Source organism: Sorex araneus, chromosome 6 (genome assembly GCF_027595985.1).
Source record: "Sorex araneus isolate mSorAra2 chromosome 6, mSorAra2.pri, whole genome shotgun sequence".
Taxonomy (NCBI): Eukaryota; Metazoa; Chordata; class Mammalia; order Eulipotyphla; family Soricidae; genus Sorex; species Sorex araneus.
The window spans coordinates 43254832-43274267 of NC_073307.1; the positions used below are offsets into that span (position 1 = coordinate 43254832).

General features: G+C 45.0%; 2 protein-coding genes across 2 annotated transcripts in view; both read right to left on the reverse strand.

The window, feature by feature from the left end:
* Nucleotides 1–1279, reverse strand: part of COMMD10 (COMM domain containing 10) — a 174829-nt gene extending 173550 nt beyond the window's left edge. Inside the window, exon 1 of the mRNA XM_055143907.1 lies at nucleotides 1216–1279. Within this exon, the coding sequence (XP_054999882.1) occupies nucleotides 1216–1256 (41 nt within the window). The 5' untranslated portion in view covers nucleotides 1257–1279. The remainder of the gene's footprint in view (nucleotides 1–1215) is intronic.
* Nucleotides 1280–10672: 9393 nt separating this feature from the next.
* ARL14EPL (ADP ribosylation factor like GTPase 14 effector protein like) lies at nucleotides 10673–18185 on the reverse strand. Its single transcript, XM_004618174.2, has 3 exons — nucleotides 18090–18185; nucleotides 16106–16245; nucleotides 10673–10895 (listed from the first exon to the last, which is right to left on the reverse strand). Exons 1-3 carry the CDS (start codon nucleotides 18183–18185, stop codon nucleotides 10673–10675), a joined length of 459 nt encoding a protein of 152 aa, XP_004618231.2.
* Nucleotides 18186–19436: the final 1251 nt, after the last annotated feature.

The window sequence follows — 19436 nt, forward strand, 5'->3', positions numbered from 1 at the left end:
CACCCCACTACACACAAAAATAGAAGCCCCTGGAGAGGGTTACGGCCAGATTGGAACACATAAAACTAATCAGAAACACAATGGGCTGGAACACATAAAAGCATGGGATGGGGGGTGTGGCACAGGGTTGGATTCCTGACACCTCTACCTGTGCCCTGGCCCTGTGGAAAGTACTTCCAGTGGAGCAACCATTTAGCAGTTTCTCTTCTATGAGGAAAGGCAAACTCTTGGGGGAAGGCTGTACCCTGTAGGGAATGGGGTTGATTTAGCATCAGGTTTTGATGACTTCACTTTCTCCAAACGAAACTTAAGAAAGAGCAGGAGCATGGGTAGTGACAATTGAGGCAATGACACCAAAACCAGAAAGCCCAATTTCACAGTTAAGAATGCAACTGTGGAGTTTCTAAAATACGTCCAAAACCATTTGGAGGCACTAAATCCAGGGTTGTTTTAAACCTAGTTTCCATGGTAATAAGCCACTCTCAAAACTCAAGAAATCCAGAAAGACAGAAAAATTAGACTGAGACTGATCACCCTCTTCTAGAAGATGCTTGCCTCAATAAAAAATAAAAAGGGAAAACAAAAAGGCTCCCCACCAGATTCCGGAACAAAAGAAGCTACTTTCCACCTCTGTGATTTATCCGCATCCACTTCAGCACTCAGTATCTACACCCCACCCCATCCCCTGCCCCCGCGCACAATTATTTGTCACTAAATGCAGTCATTTTTGAAATCATTTTATTTGAAAAGTGAACATTTCTTCAGCACGGACGAAAACTGACCCCAACAGCCACCAGTAGAAATTCAATGAAGAGAAAGAAAATGAAAACAAACAAACAAAAGACCCCAAGGCCACCCAAGCCTGGCTAGCTCCGCTCAGGGCCGGCCAGCTCACCCTACTGGAGAAGGGTGTTCGCCTGCTTTGTATGACCGTAGTCCACCCAATAATCATCACCCCCGCCTGCCACGCCCATTTTAAGGAACAGCGGCATTAATTTTTAAAAAAAGAGTCACAAAACGGGCGTTACTAAGATTTTGCAAAATTTAAAGGAAAAAAAAAAAGATCTGCAAGGATTTTGCATCCCGGAACACCGGGCTGCAAGTGGCGAGGCGCCCCACCCACCCCCAAGGGCCCGGGACCCGCCTCGGCGCCAAGGCCACAGACCAGGGGCCCCTCCTTGCGCGACTCATCCCGCGCCTCCCAGGGCCGGCTACCTGGGGTTCTCCTGCAGGAGCAGAGGTGCGGGCGCCGCCATCTTCAAAGCTCCCTGCGGGTCAGCTGACCCGCGTGCAGCCAATGGCGGCGCGGCGGACGGGAAGCCGGAAGGGCCAAGGCGGCGGCGCCTGAAGGTGGCTTCTAGGGGTCCCCGGGACCCGTGGGGCAATGGTGCGGGTGGTCCTCCTGGTCTCTCCAGCCGAACTGAGTAATGCCGTGCCCCCCTAGATTTATTTAGGCTTATATACTGCCGTGTTCTCTGGGTGACTTTAGTGGATATGAGTTTATGTTGTATGTGCCTGGGGATCGCTCCCGGGGGTGTGTGTCGCTGGGGGGCGTCAATGGGCAGGAGGGTGGGCAATACCGTGCGATGCAGGGGTTCTGACCCCCCCTTCTGCGTTCCAAGCATGCTCTCCTGCATAGGTCCCCGGCCAGATGATTCTCTTAAAAAGAAAGTTGAGGGGCGGTAGAGATAGCAGAGCTGATGGAGCTTTTGCCTTGCACGTGGCCGACCCTGTTGGATCCTCGGCACCGCTTATGGTTGTCCTTCCACTCTCCCGGCCCCACCAGGAGTGCACCCTGAGCACAAAGCCAGGAGTAAGCACTGAGCACCGCCGGTTTGGCCCCCAAACCAGAAGATAATTTTTTGACTAAATGAAAATGAAGTTGAAGCTAGCCCGGCTCTGCAGCAAAGCCGGAGGTGAGGCACGCTCATAGCCCTATTCACGGAGTGCTGTCTTTGCCAGCTAATGCCCCGGGCAACTGAATACAAAAGGCAGAACTCTGCCCTCGGGATCTGCCCACGGGTCACTTGGTCAAGAACTTACAGTGTCCGAGGCGGGATAGGGCAGGAGGAGTGCGCTAAGCCAGATGCTGCATAAGGAAGGAGGTAAAAGGGCAGAGACTATTGAGGTCTACCTTAGAGGAAAACACAAACCGCTTTCAATATATACAGAGGGGTCACAGATGAAATCGAGAAGGCATAGGAGTAGGGTCAGGAACCTGCCTGGGGTGGGTGACCTGAAGAGCGAGGTCTTGCAGGAAATTGTGTGTGTGTGTGTGTGTGTGTGTGTGTGTGTGTTGAAGCTGACTTTCTGCAGAAAGACTATTGCACATTGGAAAGAGAACAGGAAAGCCAGACAGGAAACTGCTGGAATAATCTATGGAAAACAATCAGATTCTGTGATAATAAAATGACAGAAGAATGAGAAGAGGGTGAATGGATTCAAATGACTTCAGCTGTGGGATCTTCAGGAGCTGGCAAAGGATTGCATTTCATTTTCCTACCTAATTATATTCTACTTAAATTATTATTTAAATGTGTTGGCATTCCTAGAGCAGCTCCATAACATCCTAGCTGAAAGGAGAAACCAGATTGTAATTAAACATGAATAATCCCCACATTGGGTAATTGAGTCAATTATACACTGTGTTGAAAACATACAAATACATTTACATCCAGAACATTCCACACACCTGGGGGGGGTTGTCTTAGAAGGGGTGCTCTGTCATGACTGCAATCTTCGGAGACAGAAACACGTACACAGAGCCAGAGTGTGACCATGTGACCACCCAAAGAGATGAGACTGGCACCCGCACTCCTGGCTCAGAAGGCCCCTGCCTGCTCCACTGGGCCACCCCGGAGAGTGGACTTCTTTCCAAGACTGCCCTTTCCTCATCTTCAGTGCTCGGAAATACCTGCCCCCCTGCTTGACTCCATAATATCAGAACTAAAAGTTCCCCCAAGATCTACCCACACCCCACACTCCTCCACTGCGCCCTAGGAGTCTATTTTTGTGCTCTCAGAGAGTTTGGGACACCAAGGGCCACATGTTCCTTGGCTCTTTGTTTAAAGGACTGGTGCTTGCCTGTGGGCATTGTGCCCTGCATGTCAATTGTGCATATCCCTGACTGTTAAGACCGTGTGAGTCTCAGGTGGGCCAGCAAAAATGGTCCCATCCCACCTTCCCATTTTAGTGCCCAAAGAACAGAAACAAAGGCCATGAGGTTTCCTAACGGGGACAAGTCTTTCCTAAGTCAAACCTCAGAAGGCAGCAGGGGAGGAGAGAAAATTATAAGAGCTGCATACAGACATCTGGATATGCTGGAGTGCATGCTTTGCACCCCAGATTGATCCTGGCACTGTGTGGTCCTTCAAGTACTTCGGGAGTCATCCCCAAATGCTGAGTCAGGAGGAGTCCCTAAGCACTTCAGAGTGTGGTCCAAAAGTAAACTAAAGACTTGTTTGGGCTCTGTGAGAGAGACAGCTCCATGGGCTGAGTGCATGCAAAGTGTACTCTGCATGCAGAAGGCCCACACTCAATCCCAGTGCTGCATGGTCTCCTGAGCACTGCCAGGAGCAACCCCTGAGCACAGAGATGGAAGTGTGGCCCAAAGATCATTTAAAAAATCACTGTATCACTGTCATCCCATTGATCATTGATTTGCTCAAGCGGGCGCCAGTAATGTCTCCATTCGTCCTATCCCTAAGATTTTAGCAGCCTCTCTTTACTCGTTCTTCCCAGCGGTGCCACATTGGAAGCTCTTTCAGGGCAAAGGGAATCATTGTCACTGTATTTGGCATATCAATACGCCACAGAGAGCTTGCCAGGCTCTGCTGTGTGGGCAGGATGCTTTCGGTACCTTGCCAGATTCTCCAAGAAGGAGAACTAGGCTATAAGAGTTCACTTCCGGGAACATTGTTTTATAGTCTCTAGATCTTGGCCATTGATGGGATTACACGGCACCAGGTGAAGTTTGTGGGTGTGGCTGCCAAGAAAGAAAATGCAATTGTGGAAGTCATGGAGTCAGCCTGTGGCCCTGGAGAAGAGGCAGAGGGCCAACTATGGTCACTGGACAGCAGCTGCATGTAAGTGAACAAACCCTTGTCGAGCTCCAGACTCAACTGAGATGAATCCAGGAATGCTAAACAGGGAGATGAAGGCCCAACAGAGATGAAGGACCATTTAGACTGGAGCAAACCCTTAGAGGGTCATCTGGAATCCTTCCAACCGCTCCCTGAGAGCTGCACACTTGCCAGCAGGTGCAGACACTGAGTTCAACTGGCAGCACTGTTGGGTGTAACTTTGGAGGCCCGGGTCACTGCAGACTGGACTCAGAAGCCCCAGCCCCACTCAGCTTCTGGGGCATTTGACCTTTAACTTTTTTGAGTATGCTAATAGCCTGAAGTTTGCCAGTGCTCACCTAACACAAGCTTCCCAAAAAGAATGCACTGGAAAGGCCAAATATAAGAATATCTCACTTTTTAACAACAAAGAAAAGTGCCTGAGAGCAGAGTTTGGTGGTTTGAAGTGAATTCTGCCTCCTGTCTCTCACTCCACATGGACACACAGCTAGAATATTCGTTGTTTCTGCTGGATTACTTGAGAAAGTATGCAGAAACAAATACAGGCTTGTGGGATTGGGCTCTAGATGTGCAGGACATTTATTGACTAGAGAATGGAGGGGAAGGGAAAGGGCAAATTTTTTTTTTTCATTTATTCCCATTTTCTTCTAACTTAAAATGCATGTGAATGACCAGCAGAGGGAGCCAAAACACGCAAGAAATATCCTTTTTCGACCTAGTTTTAGGAAAAGCCAATTAATATCCAGAGAGTGCAAATGGCCCTCATCTTCCGAGATTATGTGCCAAAATCTAAGAATTATTTAATACTATTATTCTTCTAAGTATGGTATCAAAATGTTTAAAGCTAGATTTAGATGTTGAATCTGCAGTAATTAAAAACCATTCCTCCTTTCCTTCTTTTCTCACTTTTCTCTAGGTGTTGGTGGTAGTAACTGCAGCCAAAGCTAGGTGGTGTAGATTCCGTTTCAGTTAAAACAACCAACAGCGCTCCCAGCAACTCACATACATCTGGTTCTTACCGGATACAAAGGGAGCTAAAAGGAGCAGGCAAGTCTCCTGTCAGTGCCTTCTGCCAGGCCTTCACTCTGTCCTCACTGAGGAGTGCATTTCTTCTGAAAATCGGTTGAAAAGAAACTCTACAACTCCAGCATTAGTGCTTTCACAAAAAAGTCCAAAGTCCACTTCCTAAAAATGCCACAAAGCTTTCCAGAGATTGGAGAAAGTAACTGCCAACTCTTTACCTTGCTATCAAAGTCCAAAGGAGGACTTCTGCTTCCCCCAAGTGTGTTATACGTACTTCTTTCTATTCCTTCTGCTAAGTTTAGCTAAGAGCTCTCATGACCAATAAAACAAACGCAAGACAGCTCCAAGAAATGGCGGGGTGGTAAGTGGTCTGAGTTTCCCTGGACTCCAGATAGCTCAGAATTGTCGGTTTGGTTTGGCTTTACCCAATGTATCCTTAGGACAGAGTCTGGGAAACAGGAATTGCTGATAAACAAATAAATAAGCACGTCTGAATGAATGGATGGATAGCCACAATGGGTGGACATAATAGCGTTTCTATAATTGCACGCAGGACTACTGACTGCACCACAGAAGGAAAAACAATTCAGTCCCAAGCTCTCTGAATCTATTATATCTGACTGAAATGTTAGGCAATTGAAAACCACGCAGACAACCATGTTACCATGAAGAGGGCAGGGATGGGGAAGAAGATGCTAAAACTGCGAACTAAAACACAAACACCAATTGCTGCTAATTTGGCATTAATGAAGATAGCTTAGTGACTTCCACAGAATCAAGAAAAATACTGTGGGCTGCGGGAACCTATCAAACACCTGAGGGATATGATTTAAATTCTTACAAATTAGATTCAAAGTTATTCTGTAAATTAATGTGATAGGCCTTTTAGCTGTAAAATCTTGCATGAATGGTTATATGGTGACTTGGCTAACAGTTCATATTTTAATGACCTTCTGTGAAGCAGTTTTCCCTACAATTTCCATACATACTCAGGGAGACATGCCATCAGCAATAAAAGATAACTGAGCAGAAAGAGAAAAGTTTTTTTATACTGACAAGGCAATTTCCTTCACTAATGTAATCAGATAATACAGTGATCATCCTTGTTCATCTGAATTTAGCTCAGATAACTAAAGAGCTTTATTCATTTTGTGATAAAATTAGACAACCACAAAATGAATCTTTGACAATCCCCCTAAATTTACTTTTGCAAAAATCATTTTGGGTAGAAAGCTTTTTAAAAATGCATCAAATTGGCATTAAATCAAGATGAAATAACCCAATTTCTAAAAAAGCACTTCATCAAAGGTTTGACTAGCACTTCCATAAAACCCGTACGAGACGCCTTCTTAGTAATTATGCAGATCTTAAATTTATTTTTGACTTCACTTGGAAAATTCACCAACATAATTTGCCAACATGCAAATTTTAAAGATCATTTTAAAGTGAATGATCTCATTTTCTGTTTAAGATGGGATGACAAGAGATTAGAAAGATACTTGCACGTTAATTTGCCTAAAATTAAAAAAAAAAATCTTCCTTTTTCCACTCTTCCCTTCCTAAGTTTTTTTATTTTTTGTTTTGTTTTGTTTTGTTTTGGAGTAAAGGGGGTCTCATACACACTCCTGGCTGTGGTGCTGGAATCTGGTTAGGGTGCTCACCGCGGTTTTCACACTGGCCTGCAATGCTAACCCAGTCGGCAATGGTGCAGGGCTGGGGAATGGGGTTGAACATGCTCCATTGCTGTGCTTACACACGCTCCAGAGCTTGTGCACTTTCTGGCACTTCCACAAGCTGGCCACAAGATGTGCTCAGTGTTGAATAACACTGGTTTGTCCTTGCTCCTCTCACAGGAAGTGCAGATTTATTGAGTTACTCCCACCACAGTGCTCCTGAGGCACACCCATCTCCACCAGGCACTCCTAATCCTATATTGCTTTTCTCTTTCCTTTATGTCTTTTGCATGGCTCAACAATGTCCTTTTTGTATAGACACAGGAAGACAGTTGTTGCTATGCTTTTGTAACATGGAATTTAATTGACTCCGAATAACATTTATTCCTGGGCATCCAATTGTATTTACCTGACTTAAGCCTCAGTGAGTTTACTTCCTAACACCCCCAAAAGGAGGGTTCCAGTGAAGGACTTGGATGGATCTAGGGCAAGCTATAAACTACCCTGGCATCAAAAAAAAGTAAAGCACCATAAAAATTACAGTAAGTACGATCATGGAACAAACTCTGTCATAACACAAAAAGAAGTAACTAAATAAGGGCCCTGCTGGAGTTAGAAAAGACTAACGTGGCCTAAGGACTGTAGTTAGGGATATATAGCGAGATGTCCCCAAGAAGAGCCACCCTTTAAGCTTAATGTATCTCTTACTGTGTTTATACAAAATGAGTAGAAATATTAGTATCTGTCACTGTCATTGTTATCCCATTGTTCATCAATTTGCTTGAGCGGGCACCAGTAACATCTCCATTGTGAGACTTGTTGTTACTGTTTTTGACATATCGAATATGGCACAGGGAGCTGGCCAGGCTCTGCCATGCAGGCTCGATATTCTCAGTAGCTTGCCGGGCTCTCTGAGAGGGGCGGAGGAATCGAACCCAGGTCGGCCACGTGCAAGGCAAATGCCTTACTACTGTGCTATCGGCTCTCTGCCAGAAATATTAGTGAGAAGTAAAATTAGTATGATTGCTTAAATGGATTATTAGCTAAGGAAAGGAGAAAGCAATAAGCCTTTAGCTGGAATCCTACCCTTGAGTGGATCTTCAGTAATCTAGAGCACTGAACCCCTAGCTGAGATTTTGCTCTTGAGTTAATCTTCTAGAAAAACTTCCCCTGGACAAAGGGCTTTACATCTTTTTAGAACTCCAACACATGGAGACAAGGTTGTGTTTATCAAACTTATCTAGGGTGTTTGTTCTAAAATACAGATTTCAGGCATTGTCCCTGAGCTTCTGATTACTGAGGTATGGGATAAGGTTCAGGAATATGTATTGTTCAAAGCATCTGGATGAGTTCTAGGATCAGAAAAAATGTAGAAAATACTTGATGTCAGGGAAAGAACCCCCATTAGTCTTGAAATTCAAAACATTGTTAATTCGGGGTTCTTTACTAAATCATTTTCTCTCATTGGGCCTCTATTTCCTCATCTATAAAAAATGACAAAAGTACCAGCTTTCAGACTCAACACTAAAAGTACCAGCTTTCAGACTCTAATCCCCTGGAGTAAAGGAACCACAAGGGGTTGGCTCTAGGCCCTATCTCAGCTCACTAGCAAGCACGAGGGTTGGTATTTGCCAACCAATGCATTCTCAAGATGTGCTGTCAACTTGAAAGTTATATGACTCTAAAATCAATATTTGATAAACTAGCTGTTTACCAAATAACAATTATTCTCAAAGTACAACCCCAAAAGTCCACACTTAGCCTGACCTCAAGGCAATGTCTTTCTGAGGGCAGCTCTGAAGATCTGACAAGGGGAATGAACGTCAATGACTTCCTTACAGGGAGGAGAAGGCAATGGCTTTGAAGCACTGAACACCAGGCATGCTCACAGCAAATGCTTAGAAAAAGTGAGTGGAATCTGGAAAACCCAATAAATTATTGGAACATTCCCCTGCTACACATATAAGAGAACAGTCATCAAAGTTAAATTTAAGTCCCCTTATCTGAAATTACAGTGTCAAAGAAGACCAAAACTATCAGGAATCTTCCCTGCCATGTGTAGATGTGCAAAAATAAATGCATCTGAAATTAAATAGTGGAGGGAAAATAAACTCTGAAAACTCTATGACATTTTTTACTTCGAGATCGATTTCTCAGGGCGGGTATAGACAGTTCAAGTGCTATGCCATGTGCCTTGCTTGCATGATTATCTCAGATGCGATCCCTGGCACTGCATACCCCTCCTCCCCTGGCATTGCCAGATCCAACACAGAATTATTGGCCTAAATTGTTGGGTATTTCCAAATAGCTCCTGGAACACTGCTTGGGAGCCCCCCCAAATTCAAATACTCAATTTAAGTACTTCTGTTAATAATGTCTCTAATAAAGCTTACAGGAGGGCATCTTAAAATGTGGTGCCAAAATCAGCAGCATCAATATCTACCACCTGGGAAATGGTGTGATGATAAGCCTCACCCCAACCTAACGAATCAGAAACTTGGAGTGCAGGAGAACAAAAACCTATTATATTACAACTCTTCTGGGTGAGTCTGATGGACACTGAAACAGAAGAACCACTGAGAGAGAGATCAGACTCAGTCCTAAAAGCAAGTTCAAAGAAGGACAAGTTCAACTTTTAATAAACCTCCCACTGGTATCAGAATATAAAAAGCAGTGTGAGCTAGGCAAGTGTTTTTCCATCAGCAAGTTTACAACAAACACACTTATATAACAAGTCTCTCCTTCAGAAAAATGATCCTAAAATACTGGTCCTGAAATTTACCTGAAATTTAAAACAAACAAACAACAACAACAAAAAGGTGAACCACCACTTGGGAGAAATTCTGGCTTCTCCATTTGACCAGTAAGATGCAGATCTGAATAGAAGCATTACCAAATTTGACCGTAAGTGGCATTCAAACCTTACAACGATGACAGGGAGAAGGAAAGAAGAGAGACACCAACATTATAGTGCAGTCATCACGTTTTGCTTTCTTAAGAAATCCATACTGCAGTTTTGATTTAGCATGAGAACGGGGCAGGAGACTAAGAGTTACTAGGTAATTAACACATCTGTCTTTTCCTCAAGAAAATCTCCTTTCAGAGACTACTTAAATCTTCCTATGTGAATTTTTTTTTCTTTATGGGTCACAGCTGGCAATGCACAGGGGTCACTCCTGGCTCTGCACTCAGGAATCACCCCTTGCGATGCTCAGAGGACCATATGGGATGCTGGGAATCGAACCTGGGTCGGCCATGTGCAAGGCAAACGCCCTACCCGCTGTACTATTGCTTCAACCCCTCCAATGTGAATTTAAATGTAACAATCTGAGACTGCTGAGACAGCACAGGGGTGAGGGTACGTGTACCTGAGAAGGTTTGATCCCTGGCCTCCTGAGCCTCACCAGGTGTGGCCCTGGTGACCAATCACCACAGGCCCTGAGTAGCACTGCATCCTCAGTCCCTTGCAACCTGGCCCAGTTGGCTGAGAGTACACAAGAGTGGTCCCTGGCTCCCCTGACAAACCACTTGAGAGCCCTGCCTTCACCCCACCAAAAAATAAAAAATAAAAAAAAATAAGAAAGGAAAAGAAAGAAATCTCACAAAAATCTAACTTCAAAAATAAGTTAAATAAAAAAAAATTAACATCAAAAATCTTCAAACAATCTAAGAGGCATTTAATGGGAAGGCTGAGTCCACATGGGGGGGGGTGTCCAAAAGAGAGGTCGAGATGTTTTTGTTGTGACACCCTCAGGTCACAAGAGAAGCAACCCGAGAAGTCAGAGAAGTCTCCCGGATTGCACAGCTTTGGAAAACACATCGGCACTGCCCCCTCCCCAGACCTTCCCCAAGAGGAAGACGCCAGGCGCGGGGAGCTCTGGATGTGGGGGAGCCCTAGTCTGGGACGGTGAAGGGCAGGGTGCTGATGATGTCCCCGGTCTCCGTGACGATGGCATCGTACACCCAGCGCCGGTTGCAGCGGCACTCGGGCCCGCACTTGTTGGAGTTGCACTTGGGGCAGGGGTAGAAGCAGCCCAGACAGTTCTTCTCCAGACAGTCACACAGGTCTGCGTCGTTGCACAGCAGCTTGCCGCTCTTGTCGTACTTCCTCATGACTCTGCGGAGAGAAAGGAGGACATGTGAGTGACGGGCGGGCCCTGGCCACTGCACAGACATCATGCTCCACAGCTGACAAAAATGGCTGCAGAGCATTTGCGGGAGGGAAATCCAACCAAGGGGACTTCCCAAGAAGCCACACTTCCCAGACTGGTCATCAAGAGGGACACCGCATACCCCAGCAAGCAGGGCAATGTATAGTCACAGAGGTGAATTAGAATATCTGATCAAAGTTCCTCCCTGCAAATAAATGCCTCAGATTGTACTTAAAATAGGCCCAACAGAAATCTGGGGACATGGCAGGCAGTGCTTTGCAGGTGGCAGATTCCAGGTCTGCTTGGTCCCCAAGCACCACTGGGTGTGGTTCAGAAACCCCCCCAAGCACCGACCCATGTGGCCCACCAGTCCCTGACACTGCAGGGCCAAAGAGTAACTTATCTTCAAATCCAAACATTAAACCCCCAGTTTGGTAGTGAACAGCTGGAATTCCTGTGCACTCTTTGGGAACCCCCCCACTCTCTATAAAATATTGCGGGAATATTCCATAATAAAATATGCTGGTTGTTTGTTTTTTTTTTTTTAAAGAAGGGGCTCCCGAGAGATAGTACAGCAGGCAGGGCACTTGCCATGCACACAGCTGACCCGGATTTTATTCCCTGTACCCCATATGGTCCCCATGCTCACCAGAAGAGGTCCCCAGGCACACAGTCAGAAGTAAATCCTGGGCACCACAGAGGATGGTCCCCCCCAAATCAAAACACCAACCAACCAACAAAAACATCTCCTGATTCTAGCAATGGCACATGTGTTTGTATCCTCAGGCATATTCTCCCTCTGCAATTTGATTTTCTTTCTACATTCGGACTTAAAATCCAACCTTGGGGGTATATGAAGCTCTTCCTTATGACTCAGCCATTCCCCTTCTGGGCACTCACCTGAATAATACAAAAAACACCAATCAAAAAGCTTTGTGCACCCCCAGTTCACATTATTCAGAATAGCCAAGCACTAGAGACAACCTGTGTGTCTATCAAATAATGAATGGATAAATAAGATGTACTATGTGCATACAAGGGAACACTACTCAGCTATAAAAATAAGACAAATCCTCTTCTTTGCAGCAACATGGATGAACCTAAACATTATTATGCTTAGTGAAATAAATTGGAAAAAGACACACTCATAGGTGGAATATAGGGAAAACAAGCAACTGGAAGAGAGAAAAACAAAATTAGGTTTAAAAAATCATAAAGAATAAAGATCACATTCTACTTCCACGGACGGGTGGTTTTTTTCTATTACTTTCTTTGTATCACATAAATTTCTTTCTAACTGATGGTCAGTATAACAATCAATTAAAAACATGTTCTAGGCTGGAGAGCAAATACAGGGGTTCAGACAATACCCTCGTGAGGCCAACTCCAGTTCAATCCCCAGCACTGCCTGGTCCCTCTTAGCACCGCCAGGAATGACAGACACACAAGCACATAGCTGGTAGTAGTCCCTGGGGAAACCACCAGGTGGGGCCCCAACCACTGCCCCCACTCCCACAAAAATCATGTTCCTTCAGACTGGGGATGTAGCTCAGTGGTAGAGCACTTGTCCTGGGATGGATCTCCAGTACTGGAAAAAAAATCTTTTAGGAGCCGGAGAAATAGTGTACAGTTAAGGTGCTTGCCTTACATGCAACCAACTCATTCAACTACTGGCACTGCACATCATCCCCTGAGCATCACCAGGGGTAATCTCAAAGGTAGAACTAACCCCTGAGCACTGGCTGGTGTGCCCTCCCCCAAAACACAAAACCCAATAAAAAAATGTTTTACTAGAGTATTTGTATGAATATTGTAATATGAAAGCATGACAAAGCCAGCTGCCCTGTTGCAAACAGATTGTTATGAACATTTGTCAGGAATTGTTTTAAAGCTGTGTTTACTAACCTGGGGGCATATGGCCTCTGTGGGCCTCCAGGATATTCACAAGGGTCCACATGGAAAAATCCATCAATGAGGGGATAGTGGGAGATTAGAGGGGCAACCAGTGGGACAGAAGTGGGGGACACAAGAAGGGAAGAGTTGAGAAGAGGATTATGATTGGGAAAAGGTTGAGAGACAATGGCCTAATGTATAAAGCTAGCCAGGAAAAGAATGAATGTTCATCTCTACTTGTTGTTTCACAGTGTCAACATATAAATTACCTTCCTTTCCACTCCAGACAGGCACTTGGATTAGTATGACTTCATTTTCTTTGCTTTCACAAAAAGCAAAGATGGGCACACCCCCCCCCCATCGTGTCTAAAAGTGTTTCCAGGACAAACAGGAGCAGGGTAGGGCATAAGGCACATTAGAAAAGCTGAACTGTTTTCAAACCATTGTATATTTTGGGGAGACAAAGCACTAGGACAGTGGGTAAGGCACTTGCTGTGCACGTGGCCAATCCAGGTACAATTCCCGGCATCCTATAAGGTGCCCTGAGCACCACCAGGAATTATTACTGAGTATAAAGCCAGGAGTAACCCCTGGGCATCTCTCGGTATGGGCCAAACCCAAACAAACAAAAATAGTTGTATATTTCACATTCCATGCAGGTCCTGCAGCTTCTTCACATCAACTCGGCATCAGACCGAAATCTTTGCCTATCTGGGCAGCAAGACACCTGCTGTGCTGAGGTGGCACAGAATCCTGAATGCTCGTTCGCCATCGCACTGTGAAATGCCATTCATTGTTTGGTTCATTCTCCTCATAGCTTGGCTATCTGTTTCTTAATGATTCTAGAGATTTGTGATGATTAAACTTTAACATAAATAACTTCTTTCATTTTGTGATTTGTCTTCTCTCTCTTTTTTTTTTTTTTGGCCTTTTGGGTCACACCCAGCAATGCTCAGGAATTACTTCTGGTGGTGCTCAGGAGACAATATGAGATACCGGGGATCGAACCTGTGTGCAAGGCAAAGGCCCTTCCCACTGAAGTACCTCTCCGGCCCCATGTCTCTCACTTTTTCGTCTTGCACACAGGGCATAAATTCTTAATTGTAGAACGTTCTAGTTTATCCACCTTTCCTTTGTGGTTTGCTTAGTTTATGCTTCAGATGAACCAACAATCAACAAAGGAAATAATGTCTGTGATGGCTTCATACCCGAATCCATTATCATAGTCATATGATTTCTCCTTCGGATGGTATTTCCTTCTTACTTTTAACCACAATTAATACTAACGCCACTATTCATTATCCTACTCCAGAGATTTCTGAAGCTGTTTTATTTTTATTTATTTATTTTTTCACTTTTTGGGTCACACCCGGCAATGCACAGGGGTTACTCCTGGCTCTGCACTCAGGAATTACTCCTAGCAGTGCTCAGGGGACCATATGGGACGCTGGAAATAGAACCTGGGTCGGCCCTGTGCAAGGCAAACGCCCTACCCGCTGTGCTATCGCTCCAGCCCCTGAAGCTGTTTTATTTTTAAATGATATTGGTCTCAGATTGCTATCTGGATGTAAGGAGAGGCCAGATAAGGAGGAAATGAGAAAGAATACAGACATAATGCAACTGACCTATCTTACAAACCCTCATAGCATACAGGGAAATCAGTTCACTGTGCAGGAGGTATGACAATAGGAAAATCCATGGTTCATCATATGCACATGTGATCTGACTGTTTATGGCTACGTATGATCCGACTGGTCTGTAACCAATCAGATAGCAGAAACAGCAAGGAGGGGGGGAATATGAAACCTATATAAAGCCAGGTCATTCCATAGGAGAGAAGTATGAAAGAGGAGTGGAAGAAGTGAGACAAGAAGAGAGGGAGAGGGCTGAAGCGATAGCACAGTGGGTAGGGCATTTGCCTTGCACGCCGCCAACCCGAGTTCGATTCCCAGCATCCCTATGGTCCCCCAAGCACCACCAGGGGTGATGCCTGAGTACAGAGCCAGGAGTAACCCCTGAGCGTCGCCGGGTGTGACCCAAAAAGAAAAAAAAAAAAAGAAGAGAGGGAGAGAGCAGCTGGAGTTGCTATTTCAGACCAGAGGCTGCTGCTACTGCTGATTTCACGAGAGTCACCACCAGAGATGTACCTGTATGAGCTATAAGATAAAGAGCTACGGGGCTGGAGAGATAGTATAGGGGTTCAAGCACTTGCCTCACAAACAGGCAACTCCCATTTGATCCCTGACACCAATTGTTCCCTGTGTATCACCAGAGCAAACTCAAAGTACAATGCCAAGAGCTCCTGAACCCCAACCCCCAAATTTTTAAATAAAAATTAAAGAGCTGTAACACTGAAGACATCTGGAGGTACATCTACTAATCTTACACACAATTCACAAGAATTCTAAGTCAAATCCACTGTAATAAGATTACAGACTATCTTTCAAACTTGCTAAATTCCAGATGCCTGGGGTGATATTGTGCTTTTGAGAACATATTTTTAAATCACAAAAGAAGTGACCTTGAATTGCTTCATCAAGAATTCAAACATGTGAAAAGATGAAGTCATGAAATTCGCATATAAGTGGATCAACATGGAAAGTATCATGTTAAGTGAAATGAGTTAGAAAGAAAGGAACAGGCATAGAAAGACTGCACTCATCTGTGAAATATAAAGTAACAGAATGGGAGTCTAACACCCAAGTGTACTGGAGATAAGGACCAGGAGGTCTGCTCCATGGCTTGGAAACCGCCTCACACGCTGGGAAAAAAGGCAGCTCAGATAGAGAAGGGAATACCAAGTAAAGGATGCTGGGAGGATCCATTTGGGTTGAAAGATGCAGTGCAGAAAGTAGACTATAGACTGAACACAATGGCTGCTCAATACCTCTATTGCAAACCACAACACCCAAAAGGAGAGAAAATAAAAGGGAATGCTCTGCTGCTGAGGCAGGGTGGGGTGGTGGGGGATGGGGTGGGGGGACGAGAGGGATACTGGGAACATTGGTGGAGGAGAATGGGCACTGGTTGAGGGATGTAAACGATCACTGTAATGCAAACATGAAAGTTCGTAAGTTAGTAACTGTACCCCATGGTATTCACAAAGAAAAGGAAGGGAGGAAGGAAGGAAGGAAGGAAGGAAGGAAGGAAGGAAGGAAGGAAGGAAGGAAGGAAGGAAGGAAGGAAGGAAGGAAGGAAGGAAGGAAGGAAGGAAGGAAGGAAGGAAGGAATTCAAACATGTTATATAAATCCACAAATCAAATATAATAACTCATAATCTTACTTGTATTTCACAGAAAAATATTCATTCATCTTTGACATCCGTGCTTTCTTTATCTGCTGTCTTGTTTCAGGATTAAAGTCAGCCACCTGTGGTCCAGGATTTTGAAATGCCAGACATCTTAACTGCCGCTCAATTTGTTGCTATGGAATAAATAAAATGTATTCATAGTAAAAACGAGATTTTTCTTTTAAGTTTCACTGCATCAAAAAGATTTTCTATCACTTTTACCTTCATGACAAATAAAAAACATAGATGTATTACCCAGGGAAATAATTCAATCTGATTAAGTTTCAAAGATAATTTAAAAAAATTAGGCCTTATTTCTGAATTAAGAAATATAAAATGTGAAAAACAATCAGGCAGGAAATGTACCTGTATAAAGTTGTGAAGGGACAAAGACAGGGAATATATAGTTGTTAGAGGAAGAAGCCAGGTACGGAGCCTGAGACATAGCTTAGTGGGCCGAACCTAGGCCTTATGTGCCGAAGGCTCAGAACTGATCCCAGGGTCCCTAAACCACCACCAGGAGTGACCCTGGAGGATACAGAGCTGGGAGTAGTCCCCCAAGCTGAGTGTGAGCCAAAATCAAAGACAAAAGCAAAGACAGGTAAACTGTGATGTAGGTTCTCCAGTCCAAACACTTCCTCTCTGAGCACAGTCTGAACTCAGGTGTGTGAATCCATCGGCTCTGATGAATGAATCTACCCGGGAGGGATCCACTCTCAGTGAATATCGTGCAATGACTTTCTTTCTAAAGGTTTGTGGAACATTTCCAGAAACTCTCTACTCAGAGGCATTTATCAGTTGAAATGATACAGAACCCCACTGGGAAGACAAACAAGAAAGATATCTCAGTGAACCCTAAAACTTCTTTTGGATGTGTAGCAAACACATGGCGAGGACAGAAAAAGTCTCCTTTGAAAAACTGTAGAGGGAAATAATCTGTGTGGCCCCCAACATGTGCCCCAAGTCATAAATATATGATTCAGCATTTAATATATGTGTTTTTGAGGGTTTGATGTCACATTAGGCAGTGCTCAAGGCAGTGTGGGGAACCACTTGTAGAGCAAAGGATTGAGCCAAGTCAGTCACAGGCAAGGCAAAGGCCTTATGCCCTGTATAAGCTCTCCAGCCCCAGCATTCAGTATTTTTACTATTAGAAAAAAAAAAAACAGACTTTCCAGATATAAAGAGAATCCAATAGGTGAGCAATGGGGCCTTTCCTTGTTTTGTTTTTGTTGTTGCCATTGATGCTTCTTTCTGTAGAACAGTGAGATTTCCAGTGCAGCCAATTAGTAACTAACTTCCCTGAAGTTTGCTTGGTTGGCGAAAGATAGGTTTTTCTGGCTTGGGAGATATAGTACAGATGTTATGAGTTTGCTTTGCATGCGGTAGTCCTGCGCACCACCAGGTGTGGCTTCAACAACAATAACAAAAATAATAGAGCCGCCAGAGCAATAGTTCATAGTACAGTGAGTAGGGCGTTTGCCTTGCAGACGTCTAACCCGAGTTCAATTCCAGGCATCCATATGCACCCCCCACCCCCCACCCAGGACTGCCAGGAGTAATTCCTGAGCATAAAGCCAGGGCTAACTCCTGAGCATCGCCGAGTGTGGCCCAAAACAGACAACAAAATTAAAATAAAGTCAGGTTTTTCTGCAGTTTTCTTCACCCCATCGACATGGAGAAGCACAGCTCCATTCTGTGGGGTGCAAACTTAGGGTCTTTATCCCTGGGCATCTCATAAACGCCCATGTTAGCAACTCCCTAAATTTCATGGCATGAAAATATGCATATGCCGAGGCCTGGAGAACAATACAGCAGGTAGGGCATCTGCCTTGCATGCAGTCAGTCCATGTTTGATCCCTGGCTCCCCCTAGGGTCCCCGGACCCCACCAGGAGTGATCCCTAAGCACAGAGCCAGGAATAAACCCTGACCACCCCCAGGTGTGTCCCCAAAACAACAAATAATCACATGCCATACCAACTGCTTTTGTCCAATTTGATAGCCTTTTTCAGGAGAACTTTGAGCTGTTTGGTTCTCTTGAAGTGAACCGTGTTTTTCTGCTGGTTCACTCATGTTTGGATCACTAGGGGAAAAAGAAAGGAAAAGTCAGACTATAGTAATATCTATCCCCAGTGATGCGATCCTGGGCTCTCCTGCTATCTCCCCACATCGCACCTGATTTCCAAGTAAGATTTCCTGCAGCTGGAAAGAGCTGAAGGGGCGTGGAGCACACATGCTCTGCATACAGGAGGCCTGGGTTCTGCCCGCAACGCATGGTTCCTCGCACCTAAGTCATGTCCCTGGCTCACCAAACCCTTTCCTGCTACACTTCCCTTCCAGATGAAATGAGCACTCCATGAACTGATGCGTAAATGATTTAAAGTAGGAAGGGGGAGGATTGGGCCATACACAGCAGTGCTCAGGGCTTACTTTTAAAAGCACTGTGCTCAGGGATTACTCTTGGCAGTGTTTGAGTGACTATATGGGGTATCAGGGATCTAACCTGAGTCTTCCGTGTGCAAGGTTAAGTGCTCCATCTGCTATACTATCTCTCCAGTCCCTAAACCTTGTACATTTCTTAGTATTGTAGTCTGAGCTGGAGCCAATACCCTGGGACTGCACTGCGTAAGAGGAACAGGAGCCCTCCCTACTAAATGCCTCCCTTGAAGGAAACTGAGACATGTGCAGGGCATACTGCCCCAGTCACACTGTGCAAACCTGTGATCTATGAGAGATCTGCCCCCACCCCCACTGCTTCCAAAAGTCCAGGTCCTGTCACTCACATGTTCTAACAAATGTCTAATACAAGCTACGCTTAGAAGTCATCATGAGCCACAAAACTCCACTGCTAACGTGCCCATAGTCCGGCTCCAGCTGCGCCAGCTTAATGGCTTGGAGCACGGGCTTTCCATGCAGGAACCCCAGATACGACCCCCAGATCATGGCTCCCTGTGGAACACAGATGGGTTTGGCCCCGCAAGACAATAATTTTAATGAAATAATTGAAATGCTTGTAATCGCCAGAGAGAAAGTACAGGTTGAAAGTAGATGAAGAGATATACCTGATAACCTCCAGTATCTGTACTGCAAACCATAATGCACAAAGGGAAAGAGAAAGAGCGAGTGAGAGAGAGAGGGGGAGGAGAGAGAGGAAGAATGCCTGCCACAGAGGCAGGTATGTAGGGGACAAGGGCTGTGGGGAAGAAACTGGGAGAGAAACTTACCACCACCATCTCCAATTTCCCAATAAGGTAAGCAGGGGACCCTGGCTTCTCTTTCCTAACACTACTGGCATTGGTTCCTTCATCCCATTTTCTGTTACAC